We start from the raw sequence: 24,007 nt of genomic DNA, 5'->3' as shown, positions 1-24,007 counted from the left end.
GTGTGAAAGGGGGGATGTAAAAATGCAGTGATTAAGGGGCATTAAATAAGTGGATGACATTTTGGTCACATTAATGAAGACTGAAAGAATGAAAACTTTTTAATAAACTCCCATCATTAATTTTAATTCTTCAAAGTGAGAACCAGTTGGTATTTACAGTATGTGATGCATTTTATTTGCACTTTGTTTCTAGACTAATATCCTATACCAATCTCTCTGCTATTCTCTCTATCATTATACTGATACTTCTCTTTTCTACTGTAGCTGATTTCAGCCGTCGCAATCATTGCATTCATTTGATGAAACATTGTGTGGTTTTTGAAATGCCCAAATTCCTCCTGTGGCCTTCTGGGCCTAGTGCGCATGCTGCCAGGGTGCATCTCACAATAGGTGAGGAAAGAATGAGCTAAGGCTGAAATCATAGGAAACCAGTGGCGGCTGGTGGAATTTTTTTTGATAGGGCCATCCAATCAATTTCAGTATCAAACACACATTTCTACTTTGTAGTAAAATATTTAACATTTATTCCAACACTGACATAATCTTATTCATACAATTCAGTATATAAAAATAAAAAAAAAATATACATATCATATAATAATATTCAGTATAATATGATATATAAATACCATCTAATGTAAATATACAATATACATATCATACATATATTATAATAACATATACATATCATATAATATAAATCACATATATATAAGATATAATAGAACATGTTTATGTATTAAGATGAACCTATGAACTTTGTTAGGGTTAAAGTGTGACGATTTTTATCCACCTCCTCACCGTAATCCTGTGTCCGTCGTCCAGCTGGTAGCGACGTTCACTTTGTCCAATATGGCTGCTTGACGGAGTTATCCATGTGTGTCCTGGTGTTCTCGTGTTGTCTTAATTCTTCAGACAAGTGCTTCATGTCCCTTACTCCCGTAACTGTCCATGCTGGATCTGTCCCCGTTGATTTTACCGGGTTGTGTAGAGAAGTACTTGCGCTCGTTCTCGCGCTGGTGTCATGTGGTAAAGAAAAGAAGAAAAAAGGCGCCCGACGAGTGTGCGCAGCTTTTGGGCCAGATGACTTTGGCCCAAAGCTGAACCTAAGCTGGACGCGGATTGGCTAAATTGTGTATCACTCATTTATATCTTTAATCAGTAATTGGCTAAACTGCTTCTTAGACCCGTCTCTTCTGGGCCAAAACGATTCGGCCCCAGCGCAGCTGAGACACGCAGACAGGCAGGAAAAGTGCAGGAAAAGCATATATTTTGTGCAGATATCCTATTTTACAAATATTACTGGATATATTCCATATCTCCAAAACAAGAATATTGACAATTTGTATAATTTATAAATATAATAAATATAATTTATCTAATTATTTTATTTTTCTATACTTTTTTTTGTGGCTCAAGGTGGGTGGGGCCAGGCCCTTTGGCCCTCTTTGACCAGCCGCCACTGTAGGAAAGCCAAACAATCTGGTTCTTCAAGGCTCAGTGGTCTACCGTATGATCTCTATAAACCAATTATGTTCTAGCGATCTTACAGGCCTTTGTCTCAAAATAAAAATAAAAGCCAAAAGCTAAGTGTATGATATATTGGTATGTATATGTGTTGCTTTTGTTCTTCTATGTATGTGTTGATTCATGACACAGACACTTTTAAGTGCTGATATACACATTTGATCTTGAAAGCCACTTAATGGCTCGGCCTGTGGCATCATCAGCCTAACTGATGCTGCCACAGCTTGCACATCTTGGCTGTTGACAATACATCTACCTCCTTATGATGATGGATTGAAATTAACATTCACAGTGATTCTACAACAGCTTTGTTAACAAAGACGTAACGCCTAACAACACCCCTGCTAATTTATTGATTGTTTATGTAAATATGATTGTTTACCTGTAACATTGTTCTTTCCTGGGGAGGTCTGTACATGGTTATGTATCTCAGGTTAAGCACCTGTAGCATTCAACAATGGAGACTAGTGTTACAACTGGATCCAACTGGAGCTCAATCCAAATGCAGCTCAACCCAAACCAAATATGCTCACTGAATGACTGACGTGCTGGAACAATATGTACTTAAAATATCTTACATTTGCAATGGGTTCACCTGTGTCTTTTAGAAAATGTATAAATGGAGGAAGAGGAGACAAAGGCTCAAAGTCACTGGTTTAAACATGTGGATAATATATAAATCAAAATCAAAACCAATAAGGGGGTTGCTTTTTCTAACACATTATCTCATACGAGTTTAACAGTAGGAGATGCATAACAGTAAATTTCACATTCCTGAATTGTGCAGTCTCCCTGAAAGAAGGGGGGGGAGGGCTTGAAATTAAGGGGTACCCCCCCACACATAGACCGTTGGGCTACTTCCTTTTAGAAAATCACCATCCACTTGAGCATGCACTGGGCGTAATTCTAACTTTGCACCACCAAGTAGACATAATATCAAACATTAAGGCTAAAACCAGGGAACAGAAGCACAAGCACCTTGAAAATATATGGTTACCCTGACTGGACCTTTGTTAAAACCCAAACTGGGGCAGAAGAGAATACCATAACAGAAAACTAAACAACAACACAAAACAGAACCACATTGTCCTCTCAAACCCAGAGGCACCTTGTGTCTCCACAGGAGGCGTCGTGAGAGCAGAGCATTAGCAGGACGGCACAGTACTGTGCAGGCCAGCCATGTTGTGGCAGAGCTTCTTAGAGCGTGACTCATAACCTATTACTTGTGTAACACATAAGAAAGTTTACCTGGTGAAATGTAAGTCGTTACACAGCCTGTAGACAGCTGGATTGATTGGAATAGGGGCACGCTATGAACTGGTATCGCTTATGGTTAAGACTGTCACGGAAATTTTAAAATCAAAGAAAAAAGGTACACATGTAAAATATGTACCCTTTTATTAACCCACTTTTTGGGTGGGGGGGTTTACAGGAGGAAAGTTACAATGCTAATAGTTAAAATGTGCCTTAGCCTACTAGACTTACACAAGCAAATATTGTGTACTATTTGAAACCCTTTTCACCATCCAGTCTTAATATTAATAGCCACGCAATTCCAGCTTTTTGCTTCCATCCATTCACGGCCCTTTACTTCCCAACTATAATGTTGCTGTATATCTGTTGTCAGCATACTTCAGAGAAAATGACAATTGAGAACAACAAAATGTTGTGCCACTTCTTTTCTAACAGGATTTATATGGTGCCAACTCTCCAACCTGAGTCCGTCTGTGTGGTTCTGACACATACATTACAGCACACAGTTTCCATCGCAACATACATTTTATTTAATGATTTGTGTAACAGTTTCTTTAATCAAAGTTTCACTGTGGGAATTGTCTCACTGTGTACCACAAGCAAAATAACTGTTCTCACGACATGCACTCCTTGATCTGAATCTTTTTTTTTATATTGTCAAGAATAACTGGGTTTTATTTTGGTGAATCATTCAGCAGTTAGTCCCATAAATGCACAATATTTATGGAAATGACAACCACACCTTTCTTAGATGAAATCTCTAGCTAACAACCTGCATTTCTTTTCCACATTTCACTTTGTGAACGTTCAATCGTAATCATACCTCCATGTGAGGCTTTAGATGGGAGAACGAGTCACAAGAAAGCAGATGACAACTGTTCCAGGGAGCCAATGTTATATTTCAAACCGCACACCACTGAATCCATAACTGCTGGAGTCACATTGAAATGCAGGCTCTGGAAAAATAGCATTACAATTTAGTGGACTAGACTAGACTAAAACCTAGTCTTAATGTGAAACATACGGACTGGGTTTGATTGTGCTGCAGTGATTCCAGAAGCAAACATGTGTCTCAACAAGGTGCCAGATTTCTGACAACTTACATATTCAGGGCTCCAAGATCAACTAACAACATTAATGGACTGCAATAATTCATTCAAGTCTTTTTTTATGGAACAGAGTAACTATAAAAGAAAAAAGTGAGTCAGAAGATGTTTTCAGACAAGGGATTTTACATCTTTTCAGCACAAAACCACAGTGGAGATAAACGCCAAATCCTCAATGAAAATGCTCTGTACTTAACTGCAAAACCAATAAACTGATAAATTAATACTTTTCAATATGATCTAAATTCCCTATTTCTCAGACTATGCGTAATGCACAATAAATTTGTAAAAAACCAACAGCCTCAATAAATTCATTATTATGTGGATATTGTCCAAACCACATTCAATTGCCACAACATGTCTTCCTCTAGTTTTTTTCTCTTCTTTATTTCCTCTCGTTCCTCTTCTACTTTTGTTGTGCATTACTTTGCACTATCTGGCACTATAAACTTTGAATAACAATTAAAAAATGACCCCTTATAATTGTTTTACATAACCTCTCTTTTGATGTGTCTTTACATGAAATCATATTTTATTCTGAATATTTTATCTATGCATGCAGTATATTTGACTGTTTGAATATGTTTCTGTGTGTTGATGATCAACTGAATCTAATGGTCTAAATTACTGAGCAATGTCTTTATTGTAAAAGTAATAATGCTGGATGTTGGAATGAATTGTGCGTTTCAGTGCCAATGCATTTGAAATAATTGTTATTGCACTTAAGTCGTTAAGGCAAATTATTATGGACATTCCTGTGATCTTTTTCGGTGTTCAGCATTGCTGGTCAGTGGTACATAATGAGACATATTAGAATCATAGTAGATATTTAAAAGGCGGGGCAAGTCAGAGGGCTTTGCCTCCCTTCGGTGGAGGCTAATTGAGCTAGCTGGCTGTATTTTGTCTGGAAGACAAAGCCACGCTAATCATGTCACTATAATTGACACTAAAGCTACCTTCTCTTCATTAGTCATGCTCAAGGCATTGCTGAAACCCTAACAATAACATTATTCACAACTCATCTTGAGTCTTACAATTACACTGGTTCAATGCATGTTAAATATATGCCATCTAATTAGATCATAATAAAGATCATGCATTCAGTTCTGAGATTGAAACTCTATCAGGTAATTAAGCTTATTCAAATCTAAAAATCCATTTTACTAAATATATTTTTAACATACTGATATATCTTATATGTCCTACTAATATATCTTGGGAAAGGCCTGACTTTCTTAATGCACATCTTTATAGTGTTTGCATGTGCCAATAAGTAAGGTATTTATTTACGCTGCTAGTTCATACAGTATGTGTAGTATGACTCAAGAAGATTGTCGCAAAAAAAATGTTTTCCGAAGAATTCTTGGGCTAACACATTATATTGCGTAACTATGGCATCCCCTCAGAATAGTTGGTCTCTTTTTACATACTTTACTTTTTCAATAATGTATTTTATGGAAGAGGTCGTTTTGAGCTATTGTCTCAATTTCTTTTTAAATAACATCTATATTAACTGTCATGTGCAGCCGCTATTTTAGACAGGACAAGGAATTATTGGCAGCATCTGTGTGATAGAAGTAACTCAGAACCTATAATATATAACAAAGCTTGCAAAGATGACAGCCATAGATATGCTTTTGTGGGCCATGTACAAAACATGATCATGCCAACTTAAATGTGCTAATGAATGGATGTGTGCCAGTGTAACAGTCATCAGTGCGAACATCTCCTTTGATGCTTCATCGAGCAGAAAGCTCTTAAACAAAATGTTTGAAGTGTCTGCCTGTGTAATAATGATTTATAATTCTCTTGAACTAATGCAAAATTTGCTGGTAAATTTTTTTTTAAATAAAAATAAATTGTGCCCGGAGGGTCAGGCCAAGATTCAAAAGAAGATCACCCAAGAGCAGCAAATGATTTAATAAGCCACCAGCTCCACTAGGGCATGGAGACGAGCAGAATGGAGAATTTCAAAGTGTGTCTAATTAACATCAGTTTATTACTATGTCAATCTCTTCGGCTAGAGCGTGAATGAGGGAGAAATGTAGCTCTGCTTTGCTTAAATACATGGACAACACTTAACTCCTTAGGTTAATACGAAAGTCTTAAGCCAACGTACGCTCAGAGAAAAACAGTTTTGCATGATTATATCCCATCACAGCCAGACAAATATGCATCTAATCACAGCTATGCTTTTTTCCATTTTTTTTTAGCTTTGTTAAAAAAATCATTAAAAATAGAAAACTTCCAAGATTTCTTCGATCACCATTATTCCTCAAGGAACGAGTAAATGAATATTTAATATCACTTGCATCTATATGATTGCATAGTAATTATCAGAACCCAAATGCTTGACAAGCTCGGTGTAATATAATTTGTAATATGTTAAATTTGCAGGCGAGACAATGTTGAATCCCTCAGACACCATGTTTTAATCTTATCACGGTTTTTCATCACTACCACCGTGTCTACAGAGACGAGAAGTGTCCCCAACAGAGGGGAGCAAATCCTAAAGCTTTACAAGTAGAAGCGTTGAGTAAGAGGTGCAATCAACAGGTCTCTTCTAACCTTGCTCCAGAAACATCCCGTGTCCTTCCCTCGTCTTTGGTCAATACAAATGCCAAAATTGGATCTGCGCTTTCATAGAAGCTGAAACAGCGGAATCTTTTTCCAATAGTCTCCTGGATTGTCTTAGCGGTTAAGTGGCCCTTGTTATCTTGAGGCGTAGAAGCAGCACAACCATGGTGGTCTGAAGGATAAGCATCTTGCATCAGCTTATGGACTGGACATTAAGTCATTCCTACATGTTTCATAACATACTTGAGTACTGTAGGTAATTCATCCGTGTAATCATAATCAAAATAACATTGAGATGCAAGAAGCTGCATTTAGAGCTTGACTGACCATCAACAACAGCAACTGTGTGGGAACGCCAATAGGCATGTGCTAATCCGGGGGCCGTCTGCTACCTGCCGGTGTTCGACTCACTACTCCGTCAACTAGCAATATATTAATCATTATTCCTATTCATATTCATATTATCTTTTTGTTACGCCCCCATAATTGCATACAATTTTCCCCCAAATAAAATGATGCATTGTTTACCTCTGTGTGGGTTTTGAGTGAATGTGTAAAGGTAACCATGTATCGATGATATCTCTTTATTTGATAACATCCTGGTGCTCAATATTTGTAACAAATAACTGTATCGGGGAAGAGACGATTGTTATTTCAGTACATGATCCATATCTCCAAAAAAGTGTATTTGCTTTCTTACCTCACAGAATATCTACAAGGAATACTGAGTAATTTGGTGGAAGTTTCATTCTATTTCTATTCCTATTTAGAGTGTTCTGTCTGTGCGCAAGGGACTATTGCAAGCTGTTCACATAGATAGCAGTACTATTTTCTTTTGGCCTGACTTGTTGTTAATGAAGATAGTATTATCTACAGGTATCGCATAAATTCCTGGATTATTTGTGCAAAGTTGTAATTTTGTCCAACAGCCAAAAAATTGCTGCAAAACTTGTTTAAATTATGTTGAGCATTTTGCTCTTTTTCTCATAAATATGAGAAATATGCAAAACCTCAGTGCACATGGAAAAGATACTTCTATGAGGCTTCTTGATTGACTAATTTTTCAGCATATGTATGTAAAAGAAAAGAAAAACTAGTAGTAAGGAGTAGTTGGAGTTATTATATCAAATGGAACATACTGAGAAAAAGATCATTGGAGACGCTTGCATATTCATTTTTCAACCAGACTATAATAATGTAAGCAAACATCTACATAGAGAAATATGCCTGTTAACATTATAAGTGCACTTGCAAATTCCAAGTAGAAATCCACAGATCTTATTATGAGACAGCTGCAACGATACTGCCATAGAGAGCTACGCAAATCATATTCATTGAATTACTCAAATTACAGATGTAGCTCAAAAATTCTGAAAACGTGATGATGAATCCCTTTTTTAACTTCTGGCTGATAATTCCTCAGACTACACTGGCAAAGTATTGGGCTTGTGAAAAATGCATGAATTACTAATTAATGAGGCATTCTCGCAACATTTACATATTCATAAAGGTGTGTAATTCACATATGCATGAGCGAGCTGAGTGATAGCTTTGAGAGAATAACACATATTCCAAGAAAGAAGCCTTTATTTGTTAAATTCTTCAAGAAGCCTTGGGAGCAGAGATGCTTTTAAAAAAACATTACGCATTTATTCTTCCCCACAGAAATTCAGTCAAACGCTTTGGGAGATAAATGCACTGAGGAGACGCAGCGATGTGAAACAGTATGCAAAATTACATTTTCTGAAATATTGTCCTATGTGGATTTTCAAAAGTTCATTTAGCAACCCAGTTTTCTTAACAACTGTACTCAAATTCAATTGATTTCCATAGACGAGAAGAAATATATCTTCAGTGCCATCTTAGATCAGCAAGAAAATATGCAATGCCTTCTGAAAATGTAATCCATCGTATGTATATTAATTTTCTCTAATCCAGTTCTAGATGAATCTGATACTGAGCATTTTCAGAGGTTGCGTATTGTATTTAAAGTCTGAATGTGTGACCTAGACGTTACAATCAGCTGTTGTGTTCTTTGTTCACAAACTCTCATGACTTCTCTTGTTGTATTTGGTATATAATTGTAATCTGAAATCTTTCAGATGCTTAAAATGATAATTCACTTTTTTCAGGATAGTTCAAATCAACCGATAGCTTTGCCAAGATGTCAGCCTGTTAGTGACAAACTATTTCAGTTAAGCGGGTCCAAGATGGTTTGGCCGGAGTCGAGGCCTGTCCCTCTTCTGAAAGCCCCTCTCCATTGTCTCCACCCTCTTGCAAGGTCTTTGTGAAGGCTGTTCCAGATACGGGTCACAAAAGCACAAATAACATTCAGATGGTTCCTAGGCTTTCCCCACAGCTATTGACCAAAGAATGACAAGTCCAAAAAAACCATGTCGAGTTTTTCATCCTGTGCCATTGTCTTTCCACATTAACTCCAAGCTGGGCCTGTTCAGCCAGGCCAGAGTTGTGTCAGGCCGACTCGGACTGAGCCCAGCTCGAGCAGCAGGCTTGGCCTATTCAAAGACCACAAAGCTACATCTGACTCACTCCTTTATTCCATTACAAAACAAAAAGGCTCTTGGATGCATTGTGCAAAACGTCTTATGACAAAGATGACAAAGTAACAAGTAAGAATAGCCTACGTGGCAAGTGGACCCATCAATTTCAAAGTGAAATCCCTTGTGCTCCAGGGTGTTGTTTTAGCTAAGAAAAGGAAGTCATATTTTCCTGAGGCCACAAATTCAAAGGTAAGAAAAAAAAATAGACAACAAGGATGGTATTTCAGGATGCTTAAGTTTGAGTTTAACCTTGCAGGACTTTTGGAAGGCACTTCTGAGCATGAGGCGCAGGGTTTTGGCAGCTGCACAGGGAGCCTGGTGGGTCAGCCCTTCTCCGGGAGCTGCTACTCCACACTAATCTATTTTAAACCATCTGTGAAATTAGCAAGATTTCCTCAGTCCTTCACCTCCAAGGATTAAAACATTGCTAAGGCTCTGGGCTGTTCTTACATACTGTTCTTGTATGAATGTTTAATGACTCCTGCAATCAAATTATTTTTCTTCACCTGTGCTAGAAAGAGAAATAAGCTTAAAGTTACATGCATGTAAAGGATATTAAACATCTGGTTCAGAGGTGTTTTGCTTCAAGGGTCGAAACAGATTCAAACGTTATTCAATATCATTTTTACTGATGGCTGAAAATCAGTTGTACACGTTCCTACAATCCAGTAACATCAGGGAGACCACGTCTCAGCTGTTTTAAAGAGCCATATCTAGGCACTCCAGTATCTCTGCCAAAGGCAGTACAATGAAGTCATGAGTCAACTCTAATGAGAAAATCAGATAAATAGCAGCTGTTCTGGGGGAAATGGTGCTGTCTGACAGATTCACCGGGTGCAACGGCTGCAGCATTGAGCAGATCCAAATGAGTAAAATATTGTTCCAGGCGGCCCTCACTGCTCCCCTTCCCACCGGTGTTTAGTCATCAGAGTTGTGAAATAGCAGCCCTGCCGCTACACGACGGCATTGCTGTATTAATTATTATCCGCTGTTCAAACATACACATCTTTGTACAGTGACAGTTTATCTAAACAGGCCACTTACAAACAGCAGTATCACTCCCCATAACTCACCAGGCCACCAATTATTCACCCCGACCTCTTGCTTGGTTCACACAGAAATCTATGGGTACAATTTGAAGCAAAAACAGCTAAAAGAAGATGAAAAAATGTCTCAACATATCACCAAGTCAGCAGTGTTGTAATTTTTGCGCACTCACTTGCGCAATAATGCAAAGACAAATACACAAAGCACAGAGCTTTTCTCTATGCCATTATTTGTCATGCAGACTTGGAAAATTACTATAAGATTTATTGTGCAGAGGTAAATGTCTAGTTTTCCATCTACTGCTGCGGAGCACAAACACAGACATCTATTACAGACACTGCAGTTAAACTGCAGCTTTCATGTGCTCTTGGGAGGGCAGCATGCAGTACAATGGTAAAAGACAAAGTGATTCATGAGGACAACTATTTAAACAGTTCCCCCCGAATGGTTAAAAGGGCATTAGTTCAAGAGAGTCTTTGTTTTTTCATTGATTTCCTTTTCTGGAGATAAGTACCGCTTACACAGAGCTACGGAGAAGACCAGTCAATCAGTAATATGATGACTTGTACAGTGACTAAAATGTTGTTTGAAATGTTTTACCCCTTACATAAAGAAATACATTAATTAGGGTAAAAAGGAAGCAGGGTGTAGAATTCACAATAATTATGATGATAATGAGCAATATATGGCAGAGATCCAGAGAAGAATGATGGACATAGTCTGGGCTCACAACTCTCAAGATGACCTCTGGCACACACACACACACATACCTAACTCAATAAGCAGTGCACACACATGCACGCGCACACACACACACACACACATGCACACACACATACCTAACTCAATAAGCAGTGCACGCGCATGCATGCGCACACACACGCACACACACGCACACACACACACACACACACACGCACACACACACACACTGTATAGCTCTCAAAGCAAACTAAAGAGCGAACCATAGAATTAGTATAAAGCCAACAAACAAGTATTAGAAACGTTTCAATTGAGAATCGATGAGTCATCTGATTGGCTTTACTGATCAAACTATTTGAGTCGAGTATCAACTGGATGACTGTTTAGAGCACTGATTCACAACACAAAACTAATAGATATTGAGCTTCGAAATGTGAAATTGAGTCAATGGAGCACCACAGTGAAGGGAAGCGTCCCTTGTATTATTTTGCAGTTCAATCTTAAAAAGCTAACTGCAGTTACCAGTTACTGGGCTATCGAAAGCAAAATCAACCAAAACTGACATCCTCGCTCGGATCAATCACAGCAAAAAGACTCAAATCAATTGATTACTTCTGATAACTTTCCACCGTTTAAAAAAACAAAGCTCTTTCATTGCAGCAGTAGTAGTAGTTGTAGTGTTTTGGCATCTGAACAAACTCATACTCAGCAAACTAAACTGACTAACATAAAGATATTTCATTATATTGACTTAACTCACTTGTGTAAATGTAACTTCACAGTTTTATTATTTATGACCCGTGAAACAAAAGATAGCACCATAACCAAACAAAAATCTGAGTTTAAAATAATGAAGCCCTGAAAGACTGATTTGTACCTTATCAATCAACATGTTCCATCTTCTTACATTGTTCTTCATAATGTTTTTGCAATGCCCACAAAACAGTAAATACATAGAAAATTAGGCTTACTTTACTCTTACATAGTAAACTACCTTTGACTTAAAAGGTATAGCTGGTTATTTTCTATATTCTTCATATTGTAAACAAACTCTATTAAAAGACCAAACCAATAACAATGGGGGTCTATGAAACAAAGATATATAGGCTTTGGAGACTTAGGAAATACTTGTTAATATTAATTGATTTTGGTCATTTCAAAGGATTTGTCAAGAGAAATATAGAAAATCAAGAGCCTCGGCCTTTAACTCCATAACAACCAGCAGCTGAATTGTCAACAATGTTTAAAAACCTCAAACCTTGAACTTGTCTTATTCTAAATGTTTCACAAACAATAAACACTTTCAAACAATTCCCTAGAACTTCCAAATCTAAGAATACACTAATTGATTAGATAGCAATTATGTCACTTTATATCATAAAATATATATATTTTTGGCTAACACTGGTTATTACAAAAATGCCCAATTAACAAAGAAATCTAATGGAAACTCACAGTGTACATATTTTTGTCAAAATTACGATACAAAGTACAAATAGAAAAAGTCCACCAGTGCACCACCTAAGCCAGGAATGGACATTTTCAAAACGTCAATCAACATGTCGTCGCTAAAATGATCCTAAACAGCAACTTAAAATGTGCACGTTATGTTGGTGTCTGTTGTGCTCTCACCATCTCTTTGTATCTCACTCTTTGGGTTTCTCTCACCCTCATGTTCTTGCCACAACCTTCTCTATACACCTCTTACTTCCTTCTCATTCACATCCATCTCTGTCACATCTCCATTTCAAACTGATATTCTCCTTTTCTTGTAGTTTCTAATTGTCAATCTCTTTCTCTCTCCCTTCTGTAAACATTTAGAAAATGTGTACACAAAACATTCAGACACCACTCATTTGAAACGAATACGATTCCATTTCTAATTCTAACAGTTACACGTGTGGATCAAAAGATTTATTTTATGTTACATGATTCTGTATTATTTAAAAGTCTTTCCCTTCACTTGAAGTGTCTACATTGTTCCTTCTAACAGATTGTTGAATTTGGGCATCTGTTGAGAGGTGGTTACTATCCAGTTCAGTTCCATCACACGTTTTTGGAGAACCTCAAATGTTTATTTTAGGTTTATTGGGTTGCTCAAGTCCAATAGGACTTTATACTCGTGCTTGGCCTCGTAGCGCGAGACCCCGCAGACGTGCGCCGAGCATGCGATATTCTCCGAAACGCCACCGGGCGTGTAAACAAAATAACCTGTAAAGAATCAAAAAGCCAAAAGGTGTAACCGAGAAAAAGCCATAAATCAATCTCCACAATGCAGAGGAGGGATTGTAATTATCTGGCAAAAATATAAACTCAAATGAAGATGTTTAAGACCTCTTGTCTTAAAAACGAATTTTTTGTATTATCCCGAGACATGAAAATAGTACTTCTATCGTTAAACTATCATCACATTATCGCAGACCTCAAGTTATAAAATATCCAAGGTGCACAGATAAGTGGCGTGACCACCTGCGGACCCTTCGTGCATGGTGCGCAGGCTGTAATGACATCATTTTCCCACCGGCGGCAATCATATACTAATCTTGAGGCCAAATAAAATGTTGAGTATATGTGCAATGACCAGGGCCGTAAAGCACTTCCATACCTTTGATGATGATTCCAACATCTTCTCGGTCATCTGTGCGTTCTGCCCTTGACTTTGTTATGGTCAAGATTCACAACATCTTCTGCTCTCTACACACCTGGTTGTCTCCAACAACAGTGGTTTCTTCTGCACAATGCACTTCCACATTAATTGCACTGAAAACGAAACAAACAAAACAAATAATGACGATCCCATATATTAGTTGGATGTAATACTTGCAATTTGAATGTGTCCCACATGAGTGTTAATCCTTAAGATAAACTTTGACTTTTCATTATAATGTTGAACACTACTTCTTATCTTGAGAAACTAGCAAGAGTTCGCTAGATGAAAAAGCTAAAAACTATCCAACCGTAACTTCTTTTCCAATGAAAGTAAATAGCAGCACAAGCCTCAACAGTTGTTTAATCTAGCAAGAAAGTAAACAATTCGTCAACAATGACAGCGCCAAGCCACTTTCAATTACCATTATGAACGTAAAAATATCTAAAACAAACATTGACAACAAACCAGTGCTCAGGCAGGAAGGCTCAGGAAGGTAGCAGTTCATTTGGGCTACATAAAATATTATATTTAATATATATTTCTTTTGATATCCATTGACATCAGAAATGGCCCGTGAATGGCTGAAGTAGCGTAAATTAGGCTGCTGCAGCTAGCTACAGTGATAAAGAAAGTCGGGGTCGATGTAGTCCATAAACATGGTAATGCCCACATGATTCTGTATCTTTACACACTGTTCTTGGCATATGGAATACAGAGTTGTGGACATGGGAAGATGAAACATTTCAAGTCACACTGACTCTTTGACCCATGGTCAAATGGATTGGTTTGAAGTTGCTCATATGTTGTGACTAAAGTTTAAAATATTAAAGCAACGACATAAGTCATGTACCATCAGGTACAAGTATGCACTTTTGCTGATAAGTCAGGCTCCAATAAATAGCCAGATGACTCTCTCTTACCAAAAAAAAGAGAACAATTGGCATTCAGGCTTCAAGCTTAGTGGTTGATCAAATTAGACATTTAGTTTACAATCTGTTTATATTAACACGCCACCGATAGTACACGAATCAAACTTATGAATATGTTAAGTGTTGTTTCCCTGATGTTGAAGTAACATATTTATGATACACATGCTTCTTTCAGTGTGCTATTAAATGTCAAACATAATCACAAACACATGGCACAGAAAGTCTAATAATAATTAAATTTATTATGTATAGTCCTCCAGCAACATTAGCACATATTATATTATATCGTATTGTATAAAAAGCACATCATTGATCTTCCTTTAAAATTATTTTTCTTCTAAATAAGCGCTAACATACAATACATAATTTAATTTGTCTTTTTAGACAATTATAAATATTTATATTGGCTATTCTTGGCATAACTGACCTGTAAATGTATGAATAACTTATTGTGATATAATAAAAAGTTTTCATTAATCAAATGTTTAAAAAAAAAAAATAGTTCCAATAGTAATCTATTTAAACTAAGTTGACAAAGAAAGGAAACAGTAGTGATTCATAATATTGAACAACAGACTTTTAGCCACCATGTATGTGATGGGTAAACATCTCACAATGGACTAAAATAGGCCGACACCATTAGATTAATATTTTTCCCACCTATGTTTTCTCACACAGGAAACAGGAAATACCATGATGAATGCCTCCGCAATGAAAAGAATTACTCCAATCTTAAAACAAAATGTCTCTTTAATTTGTAAGTGTCAACAGCAGTACAAAAGATGGAGTGATGGGAGAAGTTTTCTGTAACACAATTTCTGTTTCTTTTACAGAAAAGGAGGGAATTCTTGAGGTAAATGAGTTTAAACAGGCAGTTAGTCATCCCACTGTTGCATTGTTACAATGGACTGAGACATACAGAAAATGGTGTTACATTATAATGCCTGAATTGATCCTGTGGGGATAATTTAATCATATACAGTATACACATTTCTATGGTGCCTAGGTGCACCCAAATGTGTCACCCATTGGTTTGTTTTTACTTGATATAGTGTATTAATACTACCAAAGTGGATAAGACAGCTCTCCACACACACCACTGTAAAATTATTCACCTTAAGTTCACCTCACGTCAATACTGCACATGGAAACCAAAGACTTGCTGGTGTACACTTTGAAGCCAAGCAAAACAAAACAAACATAAAAAAAAAAAATTCATAACATTTTCTTTTTTTTTCTTTTTAGCAATAATACCCCTAGCAAATAATTAATCTTTTGTACTGTATAAAGAAGAATGTGAACACAAATGTGATGGGCAAACATTTTTTTTTAAAGTTGAATTAAAAACTTTACATTGGACTGTACAAGATATTATGATAAACTATTTACATATTCAGACATAAACTTTTTTTTAAAGCAGCAACAGACACTATGTATTTCATTTTCTCTACACCCAAACAATACTTGCCATGGGCTTAGGTACCTGCCAGGGAAAAAAAATCTTCGCAGAAAATTGTATCAGACTGCCAGCAATTTCAAAACAATGGCTCCAGTGATAGAAGAGCCACACACAGTGTTGCTTGAGAGACAACTCTAAAAAGCAAAGTACCAAAGGCAACTATAAATGTTGCCCTGAATAACATATTTTACACTTCTGAACAGCAGCTAGCATGTCAGTCCAGCATGTCAGTGAATTGTGCTGATTAAATTAACACAGAGAACATTCCCACCATATACATCACAAAGTTCAGACAGAAAAAAGAAAATGTTGGAACAGCATACAACCTTTTGTCATCAGTTGTTTGTTCAAACCAGCAAGTGGATTGAGAGAAAACAATTATGAGGGCTACATTTGCAGATGGCTGGATAGTCATGACCATGTTCAATAGAAATCAGCAACATACAAAAAAATGACACGGAGAGAATTAAGTATGCAGAATGCACCATGTTGGTGCATTTCGGCCACATTAAAAGAAATAAATATTTGCACGCTCCCACCTCTTTCAAAATCTAAAAACATCACTAGTTTGAAACAATCATTCATGAAAAAACACTTTTGTTTATTGTGGTTATTATGGTTTTTTGAATTTTTGGATGGTATTGGTAGTTCCTTGTAAGAAAATTGCCTCAAACTGTGAGTGCCATTATAACCAAAAAACACAAGGATACCACATAGATTGTATGAAGATTGGAAACATATTATTGTATAATCCTATTATATCAAGAGCTTGTTTGCCTAAATGAGTACCTTACTTGTGTGACCCCTGTATTTAAACATGTCTAATGAGTATAATTCATTTTGATTGTTTCTTTGAATAGTCCAAGGAGGATAACATTGGCAAGTGAGGCTCAGGTTAAACACTGCTCTCTTCCAATAGGCAGAAAAAAATCAGCATCTACGTGAGGTACGGTGACTTGTCAGGTTTTAAAAACATGAAACCACGTACAAAAATAAAACATAAAAATAAAATAGAACAGCCAAATACATAACTTATACTTCACTAATGAACAAAAATATATATTCCTATGTTATATTTACAATAAAATCTAAATGAGATGGTGAGTTCACTGAAAACCATTTTTAGCTCAAATTCATCAAACATGTTTTTTTTCTTTCCATTTCTCTGATTGTCCGTGTTGTTGTTTTAATGACAATTTTAGAGCCAGCAGTGGCTAATAATAAATACAATATTTTGATACTCTACAATTTCAAATACAATATACAATGCACTGAAGTCTGGTGTTTGACGGACAACCGAGCCTGCTGTTGAATTTTCTGCTCACTTTCTTGTGCTGAGTCTCTCCCCTAGGCAGCCCTGAAGCTTAAACAAAGTGTTCATTCATCACATGAGTCTTTGCATAAATAAACAAAATAAGTAGACAAAAAAATGACTAAAATCTGGCAACTGTGTGAGCAAACCCACTTGAGTCCAACTGGAGATTTTTGTTCATTCATGGTGTTTTTTTCCTCGAACAGCTTCACATTAATCAGAATTGATAAAAATACAATTTATATCCAGTGCTTATAACACTTAAAAAACATTGTCTCCTTGTGAGTTCATGTCATTTTTTTCTCTTTTTTTCTTTTGTTGTTGTTGCTATATAAGCACAGTCAAGTTTCAGTTCCATGAAGAGTCCTCTTTAACTCACAGCCAACTAAAGCAAGTGTGGCATGGTCATGAAAATATTTACAATCACATACAAATCAATCTAACCAACAGCAAACAGGAGCAAACAGCTTGACTTGGAGGGAAATCCACTTGGGTTTGTTTGTAGGAGAGCCTCCCACAATGTTGTGTACCTCAAAATGAGAATAATGTAGAAAAGATGTGATGGAGAAGAAAGTAAAACAGGAATTATGAATGGCCTGGATAAAAAACCTACAAGACTATAAGAATATAAATGCTTCCAAAAAGTAGAAACAACACAAGCCAGCACTTATATTGACAATAAAAGTACAGAAGAAATGAGTGCGCAAGAGATATGTAGAGCCATCTGTACGAATTAAGAGCTAGGAGAAAAATGCAGTGACCAGCAGTGGGGATCTTGACCAGTTAAAGCCAGCGACCAGCCATTCAGATCCTTCAAAAAGCTCTGATCTCTTTCTGAAATGGACAGGTTCAAGGGCAAGGGAGGGGAATAGCAGGAGTCATGCATTAATAATGTTGTATTTTAGATGATACCCAGTCGTCAGTCATTTTAATAATCCCCCACAGCTTGATGTACTTGTTCCATCTGCTCACCAGTGCCTGGTGATAGGGCCAGGGTGGGAGCCCTGTTGAGGCCGTACTACCAGTACTTTGATGGAGAGCACAATGAGGGACACAAACCCCATTTGTATTGTTTCCCATCCCTCCATGGTGTGTTCTCCTTCTCTGAGCCAGATGGCGCCCCCTGGGTTGCTGAGGTTGCCACGGGCAGGGGTCAGAGCAGGGCATGGCAGGGAGGCAAGCCACTTAGACCTTTTGCCCTGCAAAGAGGATCTGGGTCTCAACATCAAGGCCTTGCTTTATCTAGCTGCAGTCTCCAGAAGGTCACCACTTGTCAGCTTTTTAGCTAAAATCGTTGCCTGTTTTAAATGCAAGCGTGAAGTGCATTTCGAAAGCCGGTACATTTATTTTTTTAAATAACAACATAAGGCTCAAGGGTGACAGAATAAGATTCGTATAAGTGCACTATTGCAAAAATCTGTGTTTTAAGTTACCCCCGTCATGCGCATATGACGAGGTAATTTAAGAAACAAACATACGATTTTTGCTTTTCTGTAAGTTTATAAATATCCTCATAAACTGTCACTCCTTTTAAGACTACGGCAGTAATCAACTCATTGCATCAACCCGATGACCGTGCTCCGCTTTAAGACTTCTTAGTGTCAATTTAAGATTTACAATGTCTAAAAAGAATTAAGATTGGAAAAAATGAAGTTCTAAGACGTAAGACTTTAAACTTGCCGTCCAAGTAGGGCTAAAGCGTTTAACAGAATGTACTGTAGCTAAACATTGTACGACATCAATTTGAGATTGTAATGCCCCCAAAGCTGCCTTTTGCTGCTGTTCCAATCCCACAGATTGGAGGCCTTTGGCCCTTTCGCATTCTGGCCTGATTACAATCACTCTGATTAAGAACTTGGTAAATCAGACTGGGTTGCAGTGTTGGAAATGAGTTAAGGACGCCACGGTGCTCTGTGTGGACTGGGAAGAGGAAATGAAAGGGCTGGCCGCTTTCATTGATGATCACTGCATTGGGCTCCCTGGAGAACAGCTAGCATCACCAGCTATGTTGTCTACTTTAACCTCCTGCAGAGCCTGCTGCCTCCGAGTTCCTGAGTTTCATTTGTTTATTCTGTTAGGGTAAATTAAAGAGAGTCTGGATAATGAAGCTGTATTAAGGGATCAAGAGATTGTCCAAGACTCACGAAGCCTCTCCCAAAAGAGTTTACAGATTTTAGAAACAACTTGAAATGTTTGGCACTTCTGCACTAAATTATGCAGTTTGTGTAATAAAAATAACAAAACACTAATAATAATAATAATAATAATGTGTAATTTCCCCTCTGTAACAAGCTGGAATCACTTTATATGAATTTTGAGATATTTTGTACTTGATAATACTAATAATTAATTGTTGATTATAAACATTCACAAGCTGTTGGCTGGCACACTATACCTGAGTGAGAATATTATCCCCATCTTGAACAGTTATGCAATATAAATCAAAATCATCGAATTGAAAAAGAAAGCAAGGCAAATGTCTGGAAGAATTATAGATCTATATTAAATGTTAATTTTCAAGTTACGTCTTTTGTTCTACGATCCAATTGTGTAAATGTCTATGATCTCAATGAAAAAATAAACAATGAGATAAAAAAAATAAAAATAAAAACCACAACCAAACTGCTTTACACACTTGAAGAAACACTTAAGACCAAATAGCTTTTGATTTTGATGAAGCCACATCTGCATGCTGACTCCTAAATGATACATCGTTATTTATTTAATTTACATTTTTAAACCTTTGTGGTGTAGTTTAGTTTTATTTTGCTCTTACACTCCCTCAGATCAGACCAACCCTGTGGGCATCCTCCTGTATGAGTGTTGTGTCTGCGTCGGCATTGGCCTCTTCCATTAAAGAGATCTCATTTGGCGCTCACTGGCTCTTGTGTGTCATTTTCACTACTGTAGTCTGTTTTGGGCTCATCCTCAAAATCCTCGTACATGTCCATCTCATGCACTCCATTGACCGGCACACTGTTGTTTGCCATGGTACTGGGCTCTAGCTTCATGTTGTAGGTGCTCTGAATGACAGGAATGGATGGCTCGGGACTCGCGGAGGCACTCGAGCATTCTGATGTCATCTGAGGTGAGGGTGTGGTGGTTGCCATGGTGATGGCCCCGGGATAGACCATACTAGCGCTGGTGGTGATGGGGATCTGTGGTGGCTGTCTGGATGTACGAGAAAGAGAAGAAAACAAATTAAGATATGACACACGTGGCTTACTTTGAATACAAATATATGATTTTCAAAAGGAAAAGAAAAGAAAACGATAAACAAATATAAGTATGTTCTTTTTCTTTTTTTATAGTAGCTTCGGATTTTGCATATAGATTTTTTTCTTTGCACTTAAACTGAAATGGTTGGTTTCCCACAGCAGTCAGCTTTAAGCCAGCAGCTCTGTGAAAAGGATTTGGGAAAAGAGAGGTTTTCCTGACAGCTCCTGTCTTGAGCCGTTCAGAAACACTACCCAGTTTATTGGTGACATAAAACCGATGCGTGGTTAGCGCTGCTCTTGTCTGCTGTTGCGTTGGATGATTGATACTCCAGTCACTGAAGCTTATGACTGACATGGGAACACCTGGAGAAAGGTTCTCCTGCTAACCACACACAGTAAATTAAAGTGTAATGCTTCAGAGTGCTGCCCTCCAGGCTTCTGTAAGTCTATACTTAAAGCGTATATCCTGTAATAATGTCTGCACTTCATGCTCCATTGACAGACTGCTATTGTCTCAAATTATTAATTTACAGCTACTGAAAAAACACTATTTTAATGTACATGTCAGGCCCTTGTCTTGAAACCATTAAAGTAGAGCTTAACTCAACACTCACTTTTGGAAAAGGTGTACGAGGAGACGCTCTAAGGCGGCTAAAAGCTATGTCCACCTGGTATGTTTTGGGATGTTCTGTGTGGTTAGTAAGTGAGTCAGCACACCTACCCCACAGTGAAGAACTGCCTCATCTCTTGCCGCCGTGAGCGCATCATCTGCTTGTACTCTCCAATACGGAGTTTTTTCCCGTCGATAATGCAGGTCCTCTTAGGCCGCGGCTTGTACTTGTAGTTCGGGTACTTCTCTAGGTGTTGCTTACTCAGACGGGCCTGCTCCTCATAGAATGGCTGCTTGTCCTGGTTAGTCATGGACTTCCACCGAGAACCTACACAACACAGTAGATTCAGAGTTTAATTATTTGAACACAAGTGGGGGAAAAAAAAATATTTTAATAACTGATGGTGATTTAAACAATCAGTTATGTAACTATAGTCAAACACATACATTTGATCACATTTGGCTAAAGCCGACTTCAACAATGAACTGTACAAAATAAGAGCAATCATTTTCTGGCAAAATCCTGATTAATTGTTTGTTCCACACCAACCTCTTCATAGCACAGAGTCTGGGACGAGTCAAACAGTAAGAAACAACAGGCTAGTGCAGTAAATACTGCAGCTCTGCCAAGTGTCCTACTAGGTACTGGATGACAGCACTTTTAACAGCTCTGATGTATGGACTCCAATGCTGAGGGGACGAGACCCATTTAACCTCTGTCATTTTTCATGACAAACACTTAGTGATGGGCTATAAATCCATCTGTATGCCGTGGTGACCTGATGCACAGTGGCCTATGAGATAACACACCCTCCTCTTTCAGATGCTAGCTACGTTGTCAAATCAACTGTATGCTTGGTGGTGTAACAAATAATTCAGATTGATGAACAAAATCACAGAAAGCAAGTTCACCGCCTCTACCGTGTGTCATGAAATAACTTTTGTTTTTATTCATTAGCTGCAAACACTGCGAGCTTATCAGTAAGTGTGGTGCTTCTGTTCAGTTGCAGGCTGAGAGGGACAGAGGCAGAATGGACATTTCGACATGATAATGAAGAACACTGTTGGTTTCATTTGCCACTGACACAAGAGCAAATTAAGTGATAGTATGTGTTTTTTTAACTGGGATATTAAAGCACTGACATTTGTTTCTGTCCCTTACCGGTTGCTTTATGTCTTGAGAGGGATACCTTGAAATATTTGCTTGACCGACTTGTATTTGATTTAAAAGGTCTTACCCAAAATCTTGCTGATGTTAGAGTTGTGCATGTCGGGGAAGGCCTGGAGGATCTTGCGCCGCTCGTCCTTGGCCCACACCATGAATGCATTCATTGGCCTTTTAATGTGGGGCTCGTTGTTGTTCCTCCCTCTGGCTTCCCTGAAGACTCGTGCCTCAGTAGATCCAGCGCCTCCTGTTGGACAACAATAATGGGGTTAAGTTTTATCTGCAGAGCCATTTACTTCCCAGGAATAGCGGCCCCACGACATTGATTAAATGACGAGCCATGTTCAAACTATCCATCTACTGTCCTCATCATGAACATTGTTTTAGATGAGTGCTGGGTTGCAGATCCTCTTAGAGGAGGGGTCTATTTTATATTGAGTGGAATACCAGACTCGACAGGCTTATATTTTATGTGCTATAAAAGCGAATACAATGTCAGTTTAAGGGGGAGCTGCGCTCTTTAACTTATGCTTAGGTCTATCCAAAACCAAAAGAGGAAGACCTTGGACTTGAATGGCAGTAAATATATATTGTCTGCAAGTGTTCACACTCTGCTAAGGCACATACATTTCAATTTGACGTTCATGGTTTCCATAAAAAAGTGCAAGAATGCAAAGATAAATGACAAATACAGGACTTGAGGCAGTCCAAGAAAAAATTTACATTTTAACACATATGCACAAAATAAATTTAAGCACGCCATTCCTCCTGCTCTCCTTCCTGCTTTACTCTCTCTCTCTTTTTTCCTTCCGTCTGTTTCTCACTCTCACTCTGCAAATTTGCGTTGAGAGACTGTGCCGATTCTGCAAAGCGCTGTTTCTCAATCAGGGCATTCACAATCAGCATAAGAGAGTTTCTCTCAGTATTAAACTGTACATCAGGCTGATAATGATTTCTGTTTGCATGCGCATTTGCTTCCTTTTATATGTAAGATGTGAAAGAATTAAATAAAAGCAGTATGAATATTTAAACAAACAAAAACATGTTGATAAACAAGGCTTGAAAAATAAGACAAAAAAAGCCTTCCATATGCTACGATACATCTTTAATGATCTCAAATCTGGAAAAGAAAGCTTGGGATGACTCATGCATATTTCATCATCCACATGTGAAGCCTTCTCATTAGATCATTCCACGAGCAGCCTTGGCACACATTACCTGTGGTTTGATTTCTATTATTATTTCAGTTGATAAACAAAATCAAACTCTTAATGAGTAATGGAGGGCTGTGCAGAGACATTAATTACAAATCCACAGAAAACTCGCTTTGCCCCAATCACTGAAGATGCTGCTGTACCATTTCAGCCTCAGGAGATTGAGTGTTGTCACTTAGGAAAAGTGTATCTTCTTTTCAAAAGTATTATGGGAGACAAGTAGTGAAAGGGCAATATGTGTAGAGACACGAACACACACAGAGGCTGTACTGAAGGAGCCCACAACCACCTCCGGTATAAAGAGACGGAGGTGCGGTGGAAGTTTGGTTTCTGTTCACAGAGAATGTTTGAGGTCCCGCTGCCCATCTTTGTATTCTCTCAGGACAAAGACACCCCAAATCAATTTCCACCAGAACATATTTAACAATCAAACAGCCACATTTATGATTGCCGTCATATGGGAGACCGGTGAAAATGTGTTCTCACATTGTGGCTCTGCACTAGTGGCTGCCTAAAGGATTAAAGCCCTTTGCCAATGGAAGTTAAAAGTCACAATAATGAACATTATTTTGTTCATGTTACTGTCTTCAGAAAATGTACTTTATATGATACTATAACACATTCTATATATATATATATATATATATATATATGTATGTGTGTGTATATATATATA

General features: G+C 37.7%; 1 protein-coding gene across 1 annotated transcript in view; it reads right to left on the bottom strand.

Moving 5' to 3' along the window:
- Positions 1-15,085: 15,085 nt before the first annotated feature.
- The window catches only part of sox6 (SRY-box transcription factor 6), a 125,859-nt gene continuing 116,937 nt past the window's right edge, over positions 15,086-24,007 (bottom strand). Inside the window, exons 15-17 of the mRNA XM_034527901.1 lie at positions 22,191-22,364; positions 21,064-21,280; positions 15,086-20,295 (exon numbers count right to left, since the gene is read on the bottom strand). Coding sequence (XP_034383792.1) covers positions 19,989-20,295; positions 21,064-21,280; positions 22,191-22,364 — 698 coding nt within the window. The 3' untranslated portion in view covers positions 15,086-19,988. The remainder of the gene's footprint in view (positions 20,296-21,063; positions 21,281-22,190; positions 22,365-24,007) is intronic.

Source organism: Cyclopterus lumpus, chromosome 3 (genome assembly GCF_009769545.1).
Source record: "Cyclopterus lumpus isolate fCycLum1 chromosome 3, fCycLum1.pri, whole genome shotgun sequence".
In the NCBI taxonomy this organism is placed as follows: domain Eukaryota; kingdom Metazoa; phylum Chordata; class Actinopteri; order Perciformes; family Cyclopteridae; genus Cyclopterus; species Cyclopterus lumpus.
Note: the sequence above shows the minus strand (reverse complement) of the source record. Positions and strands in the feature narration are given on the sequence as shown.